This window comes from Lissotriton helveticus, chromosome 3_1 (assembly GCF_964261635.1).
Source record: "Lissotriton helveticus chromosome 3_1, aLisHel1.1, whole genome shotgun sequence".
NCBI classification, from domain to species: domain Eukaryota; kingdom Metazoa; phylum Chordata; class Amphibia; order Caudata; family Salamandridae; genus Lissotriton; species Lissotriton helveticus.
The window spans coordinates 955,263,745-955,282,488 of NC_136061.1; the positions used below are offsets into that span (position 1 = coordinate 955,263,745).

General features: G+C 43.4%; 1 protein-coding gene across 22 annotated transcripts in view; it reads right to left on the reverse strand.

The window, feature by feature from the left end:
- Positions 1–18,744, reverse strand: part of LRRFIP1 (LRR binding FLII interacting protein 1) — a 542,422-nt gene that overhangs the window by 120,310 nt on the left and 403,368 nt on the right. For 19 of the 22 annotated variants that reach the window (XM_078681354.1, XM_078681352.1, XM_078681350.1 and 16 more), the window contains 2 exons: positions 3,835–3,927; positions 3,505–3,597 (listed from right to left, as the gene is read on the reverse strand). In XM_078681354.1, the coding sequence (XP_078537480.1) occupies positions 3,505–3,597; positions 3,835–3,927 (186 nt within the window). The remainder of the gene's footprint in view (positions 1–3,504; positions 3,598–3,834; positions 3,928–18,744) is intronic. The other 3 variants (XM_078681355.1, XM_078681346.1, XM_078681343.1) reach the window with 1 other exon arrangement.

The window sequence follows — 18,744 nt, forward strand, 5'->3', positions numbered from 1 at the left end:
GCACTCAAATGCATGTAGATCACACCAATACAAATTGAATTTTTTGTTACCATTTATTACAAAACATATAACATATGAATCAATTCCAGAAAGTAAAAGTGTGCCAAAAGTGGTTTAGTTATACAATACAAGTTGTATAGTCAGTCCGATTGATACAATACATTATGAAGTTCACAAATATGGAAACCAGATAGGTTAAAATTGTTTTCATCACAAGGCTTTATATATGGTGGCATTCCGGGTGTGGATTCTGACAAGGACGATATTGTGATTTACTAAAGGATTTAACACAAATGAAGTTCGGTCTCTTATCTTGAAAGTCACCAGGACAACAATTCTAACCTATCTGGGTGACATTATCAATTACTGAGATTCTTGACGTACAGTTATAATAATATCATTGTTTATATTGAATCTTGTATTTGTGATCTTTATATGGGATACCTATATGGTGTATCATAAGCCCTGAAGACGTCTAGCAAGATAAAACACGTGTTGGCTGTGTTGACTGGTCAAACGGTTTATGCAAATACATATATCGTATTTTTCTATCTCCGACTGTCTGATCACTTTACATCTTTGTGAACTTCACAATATATTGTATCCAAAACAACTTATATTGGATGACTAAACTACTTTTTGTACAATTATATACTTTCTGACATTGATTCATATGTTATACATTTTGTAATAAATGTTTAACAAAATATTCAATTTGTATTGATGTGATTTACATACATGTGAGTGCTCCAGACTATTGTGGATGAAAGTTTATTCATGTTCACATTATCTTGGCAGGTGTACAAGCTACACAGTGCATCACTATTCCGGTATAACACAATGTTAATACAAGCATTTTGCAAAATAATTAGAAAATAAAACCAAGAAAATAACAGGGTTTACAACCCCAACCTTCTTTTTTCACCATATGGCTATTGCCTATGTAGCTGCCTCTAGAGAGCTCCACGGTATAATCCTGTCATATTTAGCTTTATCTCTAAGGTCTAGCTGTGAAGGCCCAGCAGGAATATATCAGGTGTATTCAATAGCGTAAATACCAAAACCTCTTTAAGCTGTTGCTTTACAGAATTGCTCTATACGTGAGCATTCCCACCAACTATGAATCACTGAGCCTCTGTGCCCACACTGCTGCCAAAACAGAGCTTGCAGTTGGGATAATTTGAAGCACTTTTCGTAGGATGATGTAGGCATCCATATAGCAACTTCTAGTGGATAATTTTTGTTTTCATGGAGAATGTGCTTTTATTAATGACGCCCATAGTGTTTCCCATTTTGTGTGCGTGATTTCTCTGTGTAGTGCCTTGTGCCACATACTTAGGATTAGTTTTAACACACATTTTAGAGAGAAGTCCTTTCTGGTATGTTAAGCTGGCAAGAAGCCTTCTAAAAGGGCGTTTTTTTTCTCTTGTAGCAGCCAGTCTGAATTTCGTATACTTTCGCTAATGCCTCAGCTAAGCATAGTGTAGCCACTCAATTGCTTCCAACTGAAAATCTAGTTTCAATTGCATAAATGAGTAGATGGTCCGATGGAACATGTCTGATATACGTTGGCACCACCCTCCAGCCATTTATCAAAGGGGCCTTGTTGTAGTGCTGGGAAAAGTCTGTGTTAAAGTGGATCGGGTATTTTGTGACGTTAAGGTGTCTGCTCCTTATTAGGGTGCCCAGGCATTTAATGTTGTTCTAGTGGGAGTGCTCAAATATGAATTTCGAAGTCTGTGTATTCTTCACAGCCATATTAAACCGCATATTAACATCGTCATTACTGCCTTCTGTGTGTGTGTCCATCAGCTATCCATTTCCTCCTTTGACCATTCTTTGTCACCCTAAATGATATCATCTTATAATATTATAACCTGGTAAGGCGACCCCCTGGTGTTTACTCCTATGTCATAATTTGATAGTTGCTCTGGCGCTGCTCCACATACATTTAATAATTGCTTCTCATAGAGCTACAAAGAAGCCATCCTCCATTTGGACTGGGAGCACCAGGAAGAGGTAGATGTCTCAAGGAGGCACATTCATTTTAATGACATTGATTCGCACCATTCAAGTCTGTAATACAAGGACCCATTTGTTCAAGTCTTGGCATATTTCAGAAAGGAAGGAGGGATAATTCGCTTTACATAGATCCTGTAAGTGTGGTGTGATTTTAACCCCTCATTTATTTCGTATGGTATTTACTTCTTCTGAGGGTAGAGTTAAATTCAAAATTTCTGATATTGTTTTTATTAATTTTGTACAAATCAGTAATTCATTCAGACTTAGTTCATTTTTTATGTAATTCTTTGAGGGAAAGAGATAACTTTCCCAATGTGAGAAGGATATCAGTGAAAAGGGTTATTCCCAGTACAGCCTCTGAGCATCTAAAATGAAAAGGTTGATGCTTAATTAGAGCAAATAAAAGGGCACACCCCTACAAGGCAATCTGCATGAAGTTCCGGCCCAAACATTTGAAAGCTTTCTCCATGTCTAAAGAGTCTAAGATAGCCAATATGTTTTTTTTCCTTTACCTTTTCATCCATGTGGACTACCCTCCAAATGTTGTCATTCATCTATCTTCCCTTAATAAGTCTTGCTTGGTCTGGGTGAATAATGCCAAAGTGGCGAGGGGTAGGTTCAGCTTTGTTAGGCACTTTTGCCTTAAGTCACCTCTCACAGTTGTGATCTTCCATCAGAGGATCAGAGAGGGGTATGCTCATATCATTGGATTAGTATTTGTAATTCTGTTCCTAGGGTTCGAGTTTCTAGGTATCCAAACTAACAGTTGCCATAATATATGTAAGCTAGTGACAGAACTGGTAAGATGCCTCTTAGTGAAAATTCCTGCCAGTTATAACTTAAATTTACTAGTGGGATTCGTTACCAGATATAAAATTGATCATCCACAATTTGAGTACTTGGCAAGTACAATGCAGCTCGTGTAGAGAGGTCACTTAGTACTTATCACCTAGACTTTTTGAACCTCACGTAGACACTATATGTGGGACTTTTCAGACAATACATTTTGACCTCTATATTTAGCACAATTACTTATCAAATACGTGGGTGTCTTAAGGTGGGCCACTATGAAGCCAGGGACAGAAGACTGTTTTAGGGCACTACACATTGACTAGTTTAAGTGCTGTATAGTGGTATCTTATCAGCCATGAGAAGCTACATCTAAAGTAGTAATGAAGTGGACCTGATTTGGGCATAAGTGGCTACCCATCAACTACAACGGAATGCCAATCTACCAGAACGTGGTAGTGTTGACCTGTGAGTAACCTGCATCTAAGGTTCTCAGCCACAAAACAGTGTCTTTAGACAGGAGACCTGCTGAAGACACCACTAGAGATACACCACGGAACTTGTGATTCAAGCTTAAGCATTGTAGGCAACGTTTTTTTCTGCTATTGTGGTCACCAGTTCATACAAAATATGTTACACAACAGAAAGCAAACATGCCAGCTGCACATTATCTGAACCATGAGTAGAGCCTACCCCTATTTTTTTGTCTTTCCATTCTATTGTCTCCTGGAGGTCAGAGATCTCCCTGATACTGTTCTCTTGCTTCTGCTGCAGCTGGCGTATTTCCTAGGGGGGTGGAAAGGAAGAAAAGGAAACGTGAAAGGGAAAAACAGAGGATTATTCAGAGAAAAGACTCAAGAGGGCAGGTGCCACAAGATAAAGTAATCACGGAATTAGAGCAAGAGTTGTAAGAGGTGAGCTTTCCCCATCCACTTCCAAGATTCCATGTCACCACCATTAATCTCCCAGGGCTGCCTTCAAAGGACCTCTGATAGGTGGGTGATGGCTGGGAAATCATCTTACCGTAAGCATCTCTTCCTTCTGCTGCAAGGACTCCTTCATTGCATTGTACTGGGTCTGTAGTACCTGGTGAGCATGCTTCTCTCTTTCAAATTCCTGCCAAAAAAGACAGATGCGTTATTATTCTTCCCTGGAGGGGAAGTGGATGAGGGAAGGGGAGATTTGAAGGCACTCTAAAACCTTAGTAATGTCAATGCTGCGTAGATGCTTTGTAGCATGGCTACAAACATTGTTTTTTAAAACCCCTTGCAGGGACTGCCCAAGCCATTTGTAGGCTCGCACATCACGCATACGCACACATAAATAATGCTGTTTTTTCCCCTGTTTCGTTACCAACACAAGTTGGGCCTACAACTAAAGAGAATTAAAAATTGCGAAAGCTTTCTCAGTTTTTTTAAGTGGGTTGACGGGAAGAGGGCGGGGGTGGACGAAGCAGCACAGAGGGAACGGGTCGGGGGGGAGGGAGAAACAACGGGCTTGAGTGCAACATGAAGCAGCGGGGAACAAAAATACTGGTGAGAAGTCAACAAGGGGTGTAGGGTGTGAATAAGAAGCAAAGGGCGAGGGGAGGAAGCAACACAGACGGCGGGAGTGGGGAGGAGGGGTAATTGTCAAGAGAGCAACATACAGAAGGAGGGGAAGCACATGGGTGAGAAAATGCGGAGGAAGTACACGAGGGTGAGCACAACATGGAGAGGGCGGGGAGAAACACATGGACAGAGAGCAACGCTGAGTGCAGGGGAGAGAAGTAAAGAAGGAAGACGGCTAGACGAAAAAACGCACTCTAATGGAGTGCTTAACTGAAAAGAAAACAGTTCTTGAAAAGCAAGCAGTGGAAGCACAGTAGCCAGCCAATCAAAGATAATGGTAGCAAGACAATGCTTCATGGGAGGGACAAAGACAAGATTGACAATCTGGGACATGAATAAGGAGGTGGTAAATGGTGCCATTGGATTATTAGTTGGAGTGGATGGTAGCCCAACATAAGTAATAATACCACTATTCTCGTTAGGTCCAGTAAAGGTCTGAGTAATTTAAACCTGAGCTCGACCCCTCTTAGCTATGTCACAGAGAAGGCAGGATTAACTTAAGAAAACATGTAGCATTTACAGGTATCAAAACAGCAAAAAGTTAAAAATACAACACAATAACAAGCCCGATCCAATTCATAAAAACAGAGAATAATTTAATTAACAAAATTGCATCACAATTACAAGTCCAATAAGGGGAGCAAAGTATATGAATTTTTAAGGTTTTAAATAAAAATGCCAGCCAAGGTCTTTCGCTCCAACAATGGTCATTTGGTTGTGCTGAACAAGTACCTTGGCATGATTTAAGGCCAACTTTGTGTGTGAAGTGCGGGTCGGATACAGAGACCATGTTTGACCTGGTCAGAGATTTTACCTCTCATATGGACTCTGAAATAGAAGTCAAAAATCCTCAACGAGGCAAGGCAGCTGGTTGTGGGCGAGAAGTGATTCAAGAGGCTTGATAGCCAAAAGATGAAGTTCTGGTGAAGCCGTTGACTTTTGATGGGAAAGCTCCAAGCAGAAGAAATTCAAGCCAAAGCCATCAGCATAGTCCAGGCCAGGTCAAGTTGGAACTATTCAGCTGGGCTTTTCAAGAAAAGAGCTTTTTACAGCTTGCTGTGTTCCTGTAGCTTAACAGGATGTCAGTCAACTGACCCTTGGAATCCATGTCTTTGTCCTGAGTACATGTTAGAACAGGTCCATTCTTCCAGGTCTCCTCACAGGTCTCAACAGCAGGTTCAGTCCTTCTTCTATTTTTTACAGGCCCAATAGTGTTCCAAAGAATGTGCCCAGGGTGCCAAATAAATTTATGCCTGCCACAAGTTTGTGGGTGGGGTGACATCTGCCCCCCCCCCCCCCCCCAAACCAATAGGGAAACCGTTTCCAGGGGTAACTCTACCGACAGCAGTTCCTGTGTGCCCTACAGCAGGCAACCACACAGTGTCCCCCTCTACCTAAACCCAACATGGCAGAGCATTTTCTGCTCTGTGTAGAATACCTGTGCCCACCCTAGAAATGTGGCCAAAGAAATGAATAGCCCCTCTGGAATCACTCAAAACCGATTCTGGGGGCAGGTCATCTCCCAGTAGAATTGGTACCTAGCTGACTAGAGGGACATAGAAAAAGACAGGCACAGGTGTTAGCTACATCTGCCTGCTTTGAAGCTGATTAATTTTCTGGCCACAGCCTAGATGGTCATTCTGCTAAAGGAACATAACACCTCCCCATACCCAAGGACTTTGTCTCTGCTCTGGAAGCAAGTTCGCACCTCATCAAAGGGGCTATTCAGCTCCTGTGTGAAAGATGGAAGATCTTGCAAATAGGCTTCAAGAGACTTTAGCCAAGGAAAAGGTACATTTTTAAAAGTAAGTTTTCCAAAATATTTATTTCATATCTGAATTTACTGGTGAATTAGGCTAGTAATGTACATTTTTAAAAGCCTAAGACTCAACTTTCTAGCAGTTTCCTTAACAGGGATAACATTATTACATTTAATATTGTATTCCAATGCTTTCCTATGAAACGGCTAACCCTGCTACAGTGAAAATAGGTTTTGGGGCCTTATCGCTGTACGGACATGTTTAACATTAAACTTTTACATGTCCTAATTTTAAATACAATGCAACCTGCCTTATGGGCATTAGCGCCCACTTGGTGGTGACTTATTCATTTTTAAAAGGAGGGGTTAGGTCTGTCAAAAGGGGTTATTTTGACAGATCTTATTTGTAGTTTTAAAACTTTATAGATAGGATAAAGTGGTAGGCCTACAATTGGGTTTGCAGAGTCACTGTAAAGGGTGGCACAATGGGTTCTGCAGTCAACCTGTGACATTTAACTTACAGGCCCTGGGTACACTTCGTACCATATACTAGGGATTTAAAGGTACGTTAAAAATGCCAATTAGGAGTATATCCAATTCCAACATGTTTTATGTATATGTATGTATATGTATAAACCATTTTATAGCGCGCTCCGTTACTTGAGAGTATCCTGGCGCGGGTACAGGAGAGGCAGACAGTAAGACAAAAAGAAGGCATCTTAGCTTACACTCTTAAACAAATGTGTTTTCAGATGTTTTTTGAATTCAGCCACTGTAGGCATAGAGCGCAGATGGAGAGGGAGAGCATTCCAGGCCCGAGCCCCGATCACGGAGATCGATTGGCCACCGAGTCTTGCTCGTTTAAAACGGGGAAGATACAATTTGAACAGAGTGGAGGATCTGAGGGTGCGTACAGGGACATAGCTGGTGAATCTCTTCCTCAGATACAGGGGGCCTTGATCGTGAGAGGCACGAAACGCAAGCACCAGAGATTTAAACAAAATGCGTTGTGCAACAGGAAGCCAATGGAGCGTGCGTAGCTCTGCGCGGACACTCTTCCATCTAGGGATGTTAAATAAAAGACGGACAGCCGCATTCTGGATGATTTGCAGGCGTTTCACCAGATAGGCCGGAATGCCACTAAACAGTGCATTCGCATAATCCAGCCTTGCCAGTATGAGTGCTCTAGCAACCGTCTCCTTAGCATCCCTGGGGAGCAGGGGGAAGAATTTGCGGAGCATTCTCAGAGTGGCAAAGCAGGTGCCTGCAAGTTTCTTAATATGAACCTCGAATCTGAGATCCTCTGTGAACCAGATGCCAAGGTTTTTTGCAGGTCTCCCCATCTCTTTCGGGCTGGGAATGTTAGGAGGCCACAGTGTGTTTTTGAACGAGGGGGGGAAGGAACCATAGAAAAGCACTTCAGATTTTTCCTCGTTGCATTTCAACTGGGCCTGCGTTAGCCAGCGAAATACAGAGGACAAGCACAGATGAACTGCCGACGTATCCAAATTATCGTCCGGCCAAGTAAACAGCAGTTGGGTATCATCTGCATACCCTATGATCTTAGCCCCAAACTGTTCCGCCAAAAAAACCAGGGGGGTAATATAGACATTGAACAGCAAGGGGCTAAGAGTAGACCCCTGCGGAACCCCTGTAAGCAGTGGTTTAGGCTCAGAGGCGTGAGGAGGCATCCAGACCTGCTGAGTCCTGTCAGACAAAAAAGAGGACAGCCAGTCTAAAACAACCCCCCCAATACCAATGGCCGACAGCCGGCGGAGGAGGAGCTCATAGGGGACGGTATCGAACGCGGCAGAGAGGTCCAATAAAATAAGGACCGCTCTGCCACCTCCGTCTAGACAGTCCCGAATTGCCTCGGTCATCTCCACCAACGCCGTCTCATTGCTATATGCAGCCCTGAAGCCTGATTGAGCGGGGTGGAGGGCATTGGAGGTTTCAACAAAGCTCTCCAGTTGTTGAAGAACAACCTTCTCACAGATTTTCGTGAGTGCCGGAAAAAGGGAGATGGGACGGTAGTTACCGGGAGCCGACGCATCCAGTCCAGGTTTCTTCAGAAGCGGCAGCTTGGCCTGTTTCCAAACTGAAGGCACCTCGCCAGCGGCCAGGGAGAGGTTAACTATCTGCGTGATCTCAGCGCTGACTGTTTCCGCCACTTCCGAAAGCACCCGGGCCGGGCACGGATCGGCTGGAGAGCCAGACTTCAGAGACTGGAGGAGAGGGAGAACAGTACACTCCGCAATTTGGGCAAAGTTCATAAGCTGCAGTCCCGGACATGGACATAATGGAGGGCCCAAGTCAGCTGCTAGGTAGTCGGCTGGAAGAGCCGCTAGAAGGTCCTGCTGAATCCTCGCTATTTTAGTAATGAAGAAGGTGGACAGCTCCTCGCACCATTGCGCAGAGGACGGGAGGGGAACAGCAGCAGCAACAGGTGACATAAAACTTTTAACAATAGCAAAGATCTCTCTGCTATTGTTATCCGCCCTGGCGATGCGCCCTGCATAGAAGTTCCCCTTAGCTACCTTAATGGCTGCATAATAGTCTTTCTGGGCGAGCCGTAGAGCGGATTTAGCCTCAGAGCTATATCCACATCTCGACGCTCGTTCTAGTTTTTTACACCCCAATTTCAACTCTCTCAGTTCAGGGGAGAACCAGGGTTAAGAGGGAGAGCGCCTGGCTCTAGACAACGTGGTTTGCTTAGTGGAGGCAGTAGCCGCCTGCCGTACCCACTCATTGAACTCGCAAACTGCAACGTCCAGAAACGTCTTGAGTTTTGGGCGGGTTCTGGTCAAGGCCTGTCTAAACGCGGGTAGATTAATCTTTTGAGGATGACAGATGGGGGATGGGAAGCTGGGTTCTGACATTTCCCACATAAACCTGACCCGATCGTGGTCAGACCAGGTTGTCTTTTCAACAGTCACGGACTGGATGAGGAAGTTGGAGCAAACCAAGTCGAGCAAGTGACCACCCGCATGCGTCGGGCCGGTTACCCATTGTTTGAGCTGAGCAAGCTCAAGAATTTCACCAAGCCTGCGGGCTTCAGGGGCATCAGGAACATCCATATGAATATTTAGGTCGCCGACCAACAGAAATTTGGGGAAGCCTAAGGCCCGCGGCACTATGTATTCTTCTAAGGAGTCCAGAAAGTGATTAGCCTGGCCCGGGGCCTGTAGATCAAAGATCCACCTAAGGTAAAATGGGGGGAAGTTTTTATAGAAAAATGAAGAACCTCAGCCCCAACTTCCGCAATCGGAGGCTCAGAAGCGAAGCTCCACCCATCCCTAAAAACAACTGCTAATCCACCCCCTCTACCCAGGGGTCGATCTACCCTAGCTATCTTAAAACCCCTGGGGACAGCAAGTTCCACACTTTGGCGGAAGTACTAGTCATCCACGTCTCCGTGAGGAACAGTACCTCTAACTGGCCATCCACCAGTAGTTCATAAACATCAGCGGCATGCCTCACCGCAGATCTAGCATTGATCAATCCCGCCCTAATGTTGGTGACCGTGGCGTTATTGACTGAAAGTGGGGGAAGGGAGGGTTGGGGGTAAAAGCCACAGTTGGGGCATTTAGCCAGAGCACAGTCTGGAACCGCACGTGGGCAAGGCAAACCCTTAACGGGGGGAGCAAATCTCCAAAGATCGTTGTGCGAGTACTTGTGTTTGTCTAACATGTCCATCCCCAAAGGTCGCCGAGCAGAGTGGCTGGCCCTGGGCCCGTCCGAGGCACGGACGGGCACAGACGGGCCCTCCTTTGGCGCTCCTTCGGCGCGCAGACGGCGCGCCCGCTGCGCGCGACCGATGCGCGCCCTATGGGGGACCATTATTTAACACCCAAGCCCCTCCCCGAGCTGGACCGCTACCTCCCGAGCAGCCAGGGACCGGGCCTCACTCAAGATGGCGCCGCCCGACCTGGCCCTCCACAACAATCGGCACAGAGCAGCCGCTGTTTTAGGGGTAAAAGCTCATTTTCCGAGGTCTGGCTTGCAGAGTTCAAATGCAAAGAATAAAAATTAAAAAAAATCTTACCAATAAAATGGGGGTCGTCATGCAAAAAAGAGGCATTTTGTTATTGGGTTTTTTGTTCAATTTGTTATTATGAAATGTTACAACTAAGGGAGTTGACCTCATGTATTTATTGTGAAAAGCCTATGTTAAAGTCAACATACATTCAAGGGTAGACTGTTATTACTTTGTAGCAAATCCTTCTGACAGGTATTTTGTTGCATGGAAATCTCACATATTGGCGTAGCAGGCAAGGATTTTGATGTTGGTTACCTCTTGTGACAAACCGTGGATATGGAAGATTTGCTCTCCGAGAACCCTTGTTTTGCCCACTTTGGAGAGATAGTATTTTGATAATTTTATGACTGTCTACATGTGGAAAAGCGCACGTTCAGAATACTACACTTGAGTTGGTTATGGGGACGAGCAGTAGGCATGACTGGTGCACTGGGAAACTATGTCTAACGCCAGAAGTCTGATCTGCTTATTATGAAAAGTTATCACAAGGCAGTGGACCAAGCGTATTTATTGTGAAAAGCATTTGTTAAAACCAGTAGGCTTTTAACAGTTAGTTGTTATCACATTCTGCTACAGACAGGCATTTGTTGCAAGTAATCTCACAGATTACCATAGAAGGTAAGGCTTTTGGCTTTGGCCACCAAGTCTGACAAACCCTAGGGGTTATCACTTTGATGATTGTGTTAGGCCCTAATGAAAGGGATATGTCCCAAAATAATCCACAATATGCTGCTTTAGGAGAGACCGTATTTTACTTTGCAAACTGTAATCTTGTATACATTTGTTAGGTAGGGAAAAGTTTTGGCAAATGCCATAGGTCTGGTCTATTTATTCTGAAGAGTTATGATAAGGGCAGTAGGCCTTGCTTTCTTATTGTGAACAGTAGTTGTTAAAGCCTATACACATTTAACGGTGGTTTATTATTGCTCTGTATTAAAGCATACAGATATTTTGTTACATAGAATCTCAAAGATTACCGTACTAGGCAAAGGTTTTGTCGTTAATTACTTCCTCTGACAATCTGTGTGTATAGAAAAATTTTACAATGAGAATCCTTGTTAAGCCCCTTTAGGCGAGATTATTTTGCTTTTCTAACTGAAATTTTGTATACATTTGTAATTTTATGACTTTATGCCTGATGGTTGCTTTGCTGGAAAGCTTGCGCTCCATGCAGTAGGCCAGTGCTGGTTATGCTGACAAGCCAATGAAAAAACCATACTTGATTGGTATGGATGGAAAGCAAATAGCATAAGTGTGGTAAGTTTATGATGAAACGTTATGATAAAGTCAGTGGACCTGGATCATTTATTGTGAAAAGCAGTTGTTGAAGCTAATAGGCCTCTATAAAGTGGATTTATCACACTATGTTACAAACTTTGTAGGGTTATTTGGATACATGTACTTTCAGAGATTTCCATAGCAGGGAAGTGTTTGGTCATCGACTGACAAATTCTGGAAGTAGACTATCCTCACTGAGATGATTCTTGTTAGCCCTAATGAGAGGACGTGTATATTGTTTTGCCATCAGGAAATCTGCATTTATGTAATTTTATAACTGTTATCATGATGTTTGCAAGCTGATGCGCACTTCAGTAGGCTTGTGTAAGCTATACTGTCAAGCTTTATCGGTTTAATGGAAAAAGATTTGGTAGAATTCTTAGGAGCGATCGGTTCATTATTAAAAGCTTTGACAAAGCAAGTAGGCTTGACTTACATATTGTGAAAAGCATGTCCTTCAGGCATTAGGTTTATATGAGTGGTTTGTTATAACATCATGCTAAAGCCTGTAGGTAGGTATTTTGTAAGGCTGTGCAAAATTAATGTACTTACACAAAGTTTTGAGAAAATTCGGAAAATTATATGAATTGCGAATGTCATTTAGCAGTGTAGTTTACTTCAAAATGCGTTCTTGCATCAATCTTTAACACAATGATGCATATTGCGCTAAAACGAGTGCAAAAAACACAGGTAACGCAAACAATAGGGTTTTCAGCACCCGGTCTTCCTGAAAATGGCATCTTTACTCCTGCGTTGTTTATGCAACAGTGGTCCCATGCATGTAAGAGATACGTACAACAATAAATATAGACAGAGTCGATCTATATTGGAAGCGACATGTCCAGCCGGACAGAGGTCTTTCAAGTTTACTCAATAAACACTCAATCCAAACACAAAGAATACCTTCCACAATTCACCTAGTGTGGTACACAAGCCTGTGCCCAGCACTAACAGATCCAGTACAGAAGGCAGATTTAAAAAGCAAAAAAGGGCTTTTTAAGGCGAACAAACGTTTTCTATTTTAAATTCAGTTGTACAGAAATGTCAAAGCAGCACCATTACATTACATAGTAATCAAGTTTTGCATTAGGTGCTAGACAGGTCGACGGCCGAGCACGCCAGGGAGCACACTCTCACGCCGACTAATCCGGTTCCCTTGGCTCCGTCTGATACGATATTGTAACGCGGACTTGTGCGCTCGATTCCGGGCGATCCAATCATTTAAAATTTCCCCTCGGCTGAGTTCCAGTGGATTTCCCTGGCAATTAGAGGCTAATTAATGTTAAGGCATTAACTGAATGTCCTGATGATGGTCCCCACGATTAAATAGGGGGTCCGAAACGCCGTCGACCTGTCTAGCACCTAATGCAAAACTTGATTACTATGTAATGTAATGGTGCTGCTTTGACATTTCTGTACAACTGAATTTAAAACAGAAAACGTTTGTTCGCCTTAAAAAGCCCTTTTTTGCTTTTTAAATCTACCTTCTGTACTGGATCTGCTAGTGCTGGGCACAGGCTTGTGTACCACACTAGGTGAATTGTGGAAGGTATTCTTTGTGTTTGGATTGAGTGTTTATTGAGTAAACTTGAAAGACCTCTGTCCGGCTGGACATGTCGCTCCCAATATAGATCGACTCTGTCTATATTTATTGTTGTACGTATCTCTTACATGCATGGGACCACTGTTGCATAAACAAAGTATGTTCCCCGAGGTCCCCTGCTGACTGAATTGGGGCCCCTTGTTGTTGCTAATATATCTTTACTCCTGCAACAAATAAAATGGCTTGCTTCCATTTTTCCTGATAGATGAAATAAAAGGCCGGGAAGTGCAGTCTATATCGGCCGGACTGCGGGTTTCTATGAAACATTACAGACAGTTATTCTAGTTGATGACCACCCAAAAACCTGGAAAAAACCTCATTTGCATTATTCCTGCCAGGACAATAAATGACAAAAAAAATGCATATCTCTTAGAACAGTGTTCTTCAATCTGTGGGGTATGCCCCACCATTCCAGAGGGGGGGGGGGCGCACTCCACCCCAAATTCGTACCTTTGTTGTCTTGTTTTTCCTCTGTTCCACCTCGCAAGTTATCACCCATTTCAAATGGGGATTTTGGAATGGCTGCTACTCCCGCTTTCCCCAATCAGCACACAGGAACGTCACCAGTGATGTTCCACATATGAGGGGAGCAGCAGCTGAGATTCCAGGAAGTGCCGCGGAATTTGCGGGCATAAACCAAAGCGCCTGTATGTTGTGGTGTTGTGGATCATGTTCCTATCAAGGGCAGAGTGAGCATTCGTCCTGCTGATTGGCTGCACTGGTTTATACTGGGCCCAGAAAGATAGTCAGGCAGGAGACGGTGGACATGGCAGAGAAATTCGACAATCTTGAGGAGCTGTGGCGGAATTCTTTAAAGAAGTGTTTGAGGCTTGTTTTAAAATGTGAGCATGTTATTGCTTGTAATTCGATTTTGTAAGTGTGTAAATATCTTAACCGATATCTTTCTGATACTCTTACCATGAGTTTGGATTATCTCTTCGATAAAGTGCTCAACCATATTCTCACTCAAACCACCTTCTTTAAATTTGTATTCTGTGCCTGCACATAGGCCTAATTAGCTCCAATTGCATTTGATCTTTGACTCACGGTGCTCTACAGTTTTCATTTGCAGTGGTTCAGATTCCTCTCGCACAAGTCCCTTGCCTACTCATATCAGCGTCTGAGGCGGAGAGCACATAAATGTTACAGAAGGATAGCTTTCTAGCCAGAACGTGGTCCCTCCAATGGTACCACATACATGGCTTATTTCTTCACTTACATGTCATCATCCCACAGTGCAGCCTTTGCAAACCCAAGCCTGTATTTCTACTGTCAGGCATATAGCGCACGTCTGGCATGTGATAGCAGCCTATTGTAGTGCTTACAAGGCTCCTAGTCTTAGAGGTCTCCGAGGTCAAGAGTAAGAAGGCTAAAGAACTTTTGAGATCAGTCCCATGTCCAGAGTGAGTATGGTGCTTGTGTGTTTCTCACAATCTGGTTTGTCTTTTCCAGTTAAGTAGGAGGGACAAAACATATCAGAATGCAAACGATCATTATTTTTTACCTGAATGTTCAACATGTCACTGATTTTTTTTATTTGAAAAATGTCAAGGAAACTATCTTTTTAAATTGTTTTAAAATGTATTTATGTTGGTGATTTCTCAGGTGAGACACTTCGCATGAAGCTGCTAGACCACTTCCAAGTGTGCTGCTGCAGATCTACTATCATCATAAATAAATCTTTATTTGATAATCCCCAGTGGTTGCTACTGCTAATAGAAAGCCAAAACCAACATCATTGCAAGGTTCGCAAAGGGATGGTGTGGAGCTGCAATTATGTTGGTTTTGGCTTTCTATTAGCAGTAGCAACTACTGGGGATTATCAGCTGTTGCACACCATTTTCAAAGCAGTTTTACGTGCCCAAGTGGGCAGAGATGAAAACGATTGTTTTGAATAGCTTCCAAGTAGCCTCCATGTCATTCATAACATATTGGCTATACCTGCCATTTTAGTCAAGATAGTTTTGCATTCTTGGACTAATAATTTTGATTTTAGCATGGCAAGTATTGGATAAAACTCAAAAGTATATCTCGTTAATCCAATGCTTGCTGAAAAATCAGAGCTGGTTGAGAGTTTCGTTTTAATAGTAAATTAATGTCAGTCTCTCAGTGGAAATGCTAACTAGAGACAGAATAACCATGAGAATTAGTGAAAAGTGGGAATCCTCATTCGTGTAGAGTAGCCTTCATATTCAGTGTAATTACTACGTAATATTTAGTGTAGGGTAACAGTAATAATTCTAAAGGAAAATTAGAGCAAACTGGGCTTCATGATCAGAGCCCTGTGGCTATTAAAATCATTGCAGAGTGGGCAGCATGTGCAGTTTTATTAGGAGTATGGTCATAGTTCTCTGCTTCTCCCAGACTCAAAACAAAAAGTTGTTGTCCTTGTTGAAAGTCAATGCTGTAGGTTCCAACCATGATTGTTCAAGATTTTGGTTCTTCATTAGGTCGGGTACCCAAACGGGTCAAGGGAAAAATAAAGTACTTTTGCAGCATATTCTTCACAAAGGGGCTTGTAAACATATATGGTGGGAAGGCGCACACATCTGTGAAACTCACTAAGTGCAGGCTGTTCAAGAATCAAACCAAAATTGGAAGTGTTTTTTATTGGGTAAGATTTTAGAACCACATCTAAGTCTCAATGAAACATGTACCAAGTGCTTTACCTAGTCATGAAGTATTGAGTCCAGTTGCACACTTTAGTTCAGTGACTTCTTAAGAGTTTCTCCTTGCTCAACTGGGTGCGATTTCTGATATTTATGTTTCTGTCATCTTCTTTGCTTGATTTTGCTTGCGAGAAAGTGTCATAGTCATTGAAATGTCACTCATAAGACACTAACATTATGAAAATGTCACAGATAGCAATTTGAAACCTTGGCAGCTCTGCACTTCTCAGGAGACCCGTTGACTTTAAGAGTCCTACACATGGAAATACCAAAAGATTTGGGGGCAATGGTGTGACATGTACAATGTGAAATGAGGTGTTAGGGTACACTTAAGTCAGTTCTTTAATCAAGGGGGCGAGCCACCATCCCAGGGGGATGTCTTCAGAGGTACCTTTAGGGCAGCAGCCCCAGGTTCTACATAGAGAAGTTAAATTACACTATTTCAACCGGTTTGGAAATATTTGGGGAATGTTTATTTTTGTCTACAATATTCCCGTACTGGAGTTCAACAATTACATAGGCCTCCTAGGCAACTGTGTTGAATGTTGCACTTGGGCTGCTTTTAGAAGAGCATAGCAACCAAGCTGTAATATACGTAGTTTCCTTTAGAATTATACAGGCATGCAGCAACACCCACAAGGTTAAAGACTAAGTACCGTTTAAGACTGGATGCGGAGCACAACTTGAGGATGGCAGTAGCAAAAATCCATCCACGGATTGACCATCTCTGTAGCGAAAAACAGGCACACCTGTCACATTAATGTTGGGGCATTTATAAATCTATGCCATGTATAAAACAAAGCATCCTAGTAAAAACTATTTGCACACAGTTTATCTTGGAAAATTTTGTTTTGAGCTGTGTAATAAGCCTCTGTCATTAACCACACCCACTCACAAACCTAGAGTTCACTAAACTCATTGCGTCGAACATTATTTGCCGGATATGGCCCGGGATATGCAGGTGGCGGTCAATTATGTAGTGTACCAGATTCCAGAAATTTCTGTCAGGTGGTGGGGTGGCCCGACATTTCAAAATATTCAGTTGGGGGGGGCTCAACCTACAAAAGTTTGAAGACCTCTGTCTTAGTAGATAAGTAAGTACCGTCTGCATGCCCATGATCACAGATAGTCTGCCTATATCCACAAAAAGATTTATGATCAAACCGCCCGGGCACAGCCTACACTACAGGGGAAATTGGCTTATTCTTAGTGCAGGGCCAATCTCTCAACCTGGAATTAGCATCAGCCTGCCCATGCAAATTAAGGCAACAGATTAGCTGATGGCTTCAAAAGTATGCATTACAGGCAAAAAAAAGCCCTTGAAATGATAGAATATGGATAAGCAAGCAAAGTGCTTAGCGTTTGCCAGGCAGGGAAAGATGGTAAGTGAAACTGATCTTTCTGTAGACAAGCAAGGTTCACCTATGGGAAAAAAAACTGTTATCCCCAGCAGTCAAGAGCTAAAGAGACAAAGCACCTCCTGTCAAAAATACCAAGCCCCAAGGTCTTTGTAAGAGAGTTCAATAATCCTGATCTCTTTCAAGGAGTCCTCATGCAAACTGTATTCGATTCTCTACTTAAGTGGTCATTTTGTCGTGATCTTATTTTTTTCTGTGCCTAGCATGAGCCATTTCTGCTCAGAGTGCAGACGGGATTTACAGAAATCATATTTGAGCTGAAGAGGGCTCTTCTCTGGTGTAATTAGCATCTACCTACCAAGAGACCGGTATGGAGGTTTAATTCAGCTGGTTTTTTTGCAGCTTTTACACTCAATGCAACTCTCAAGCAAGGACTTGTTCGCACTGATGAACGGTCAAGAGGCACTCATTCAGTGACAACATAATAAATGTTCCGACTAACTCTGCTTTTACCCCCCCACCCCTACCCAGATCCATTTCAGTTGTTTTCTGCATCGATGCACTGACCCACCGCAGTGCTCACTGTGCCCACCCCATATTCCCAACCGCCTGCTTTTATCCAGAGCGCCCTACAGTGCTGTATTCACAGCTGACAAAGTAAACAAGTTCTATGCATCCCCCAAACAAAACCTCTCCCACCTCTTGGGCCTCCCCACCCGCTACAAATGCGGTAAATAGTTTATAATGGCATGGTCGTCTACAAATTGTGGGCTTGTGTCCCTTCCAAAGTCCCTCGCCCGCTGACTGCCTCCATAAGGTTGAACATCCAACAGGTTTTTGCTACAAGGTTCCCTAGGGGCTGGGGGGGTCAAATGTAGCAGCTTATGGTATTTAGGGCAAATCTATTTGTTAAATTCCAGTGACCATAGCCGTAAGGAGGAGGATCACAGCTCCTGGTAGGTGTATAGTTTTTTTTCTATGGCTAGTGTCAGCCGTTCCATACCCAAGAGATGTTATAGCTGGTGAAGACATGATGTGTATTCTGGGATCTAGTCTGAACCCCATATAGAAAGGATCGTCTTGTGTTCTGTTCTGCTCCTAATGCCAGAGCCATTTGCCTGACACTGTGGGACTTCAGAGGGTATTTTCAGTGTGGCAAAAGGGATAATCACAGTGGTATCAAAGCAGTCGCCAATCCTTCTGCACCTCGCTGTTTGCCAACGCTGAAGTGTAGATTACACATGCCTGGAACGAAATCTGGGTAAGCAAAGAGGGGGTCAGTGGGGAAGGATGGGTTGTAAATTCGTTTCCCACTGCCACCCTGTCCCACACTTTTGGTATGGCCTGTGTATTGGGTGAGGAGTACAACCTCCAGGCCCAGCTCAGTCGGGGCAGCCATGGTATGTTCCATATCGAAGTGCCTGCTATTGCCTTGCCCATAAAGCACCAGTGTTTCTCGAAATCAAGGCACCCCACTCTGCAAGGATTCCAAGTTGTGTGGCCTGACAGTAGTGTGTGGCATTGGGTATCCCCAAGAACCGCCCGCGATGTGGACTGATATGCAGTGGCGAGGCGTAAGAACAATTGTTACTTACCTGTAAACAGGTTGTTCTCCAG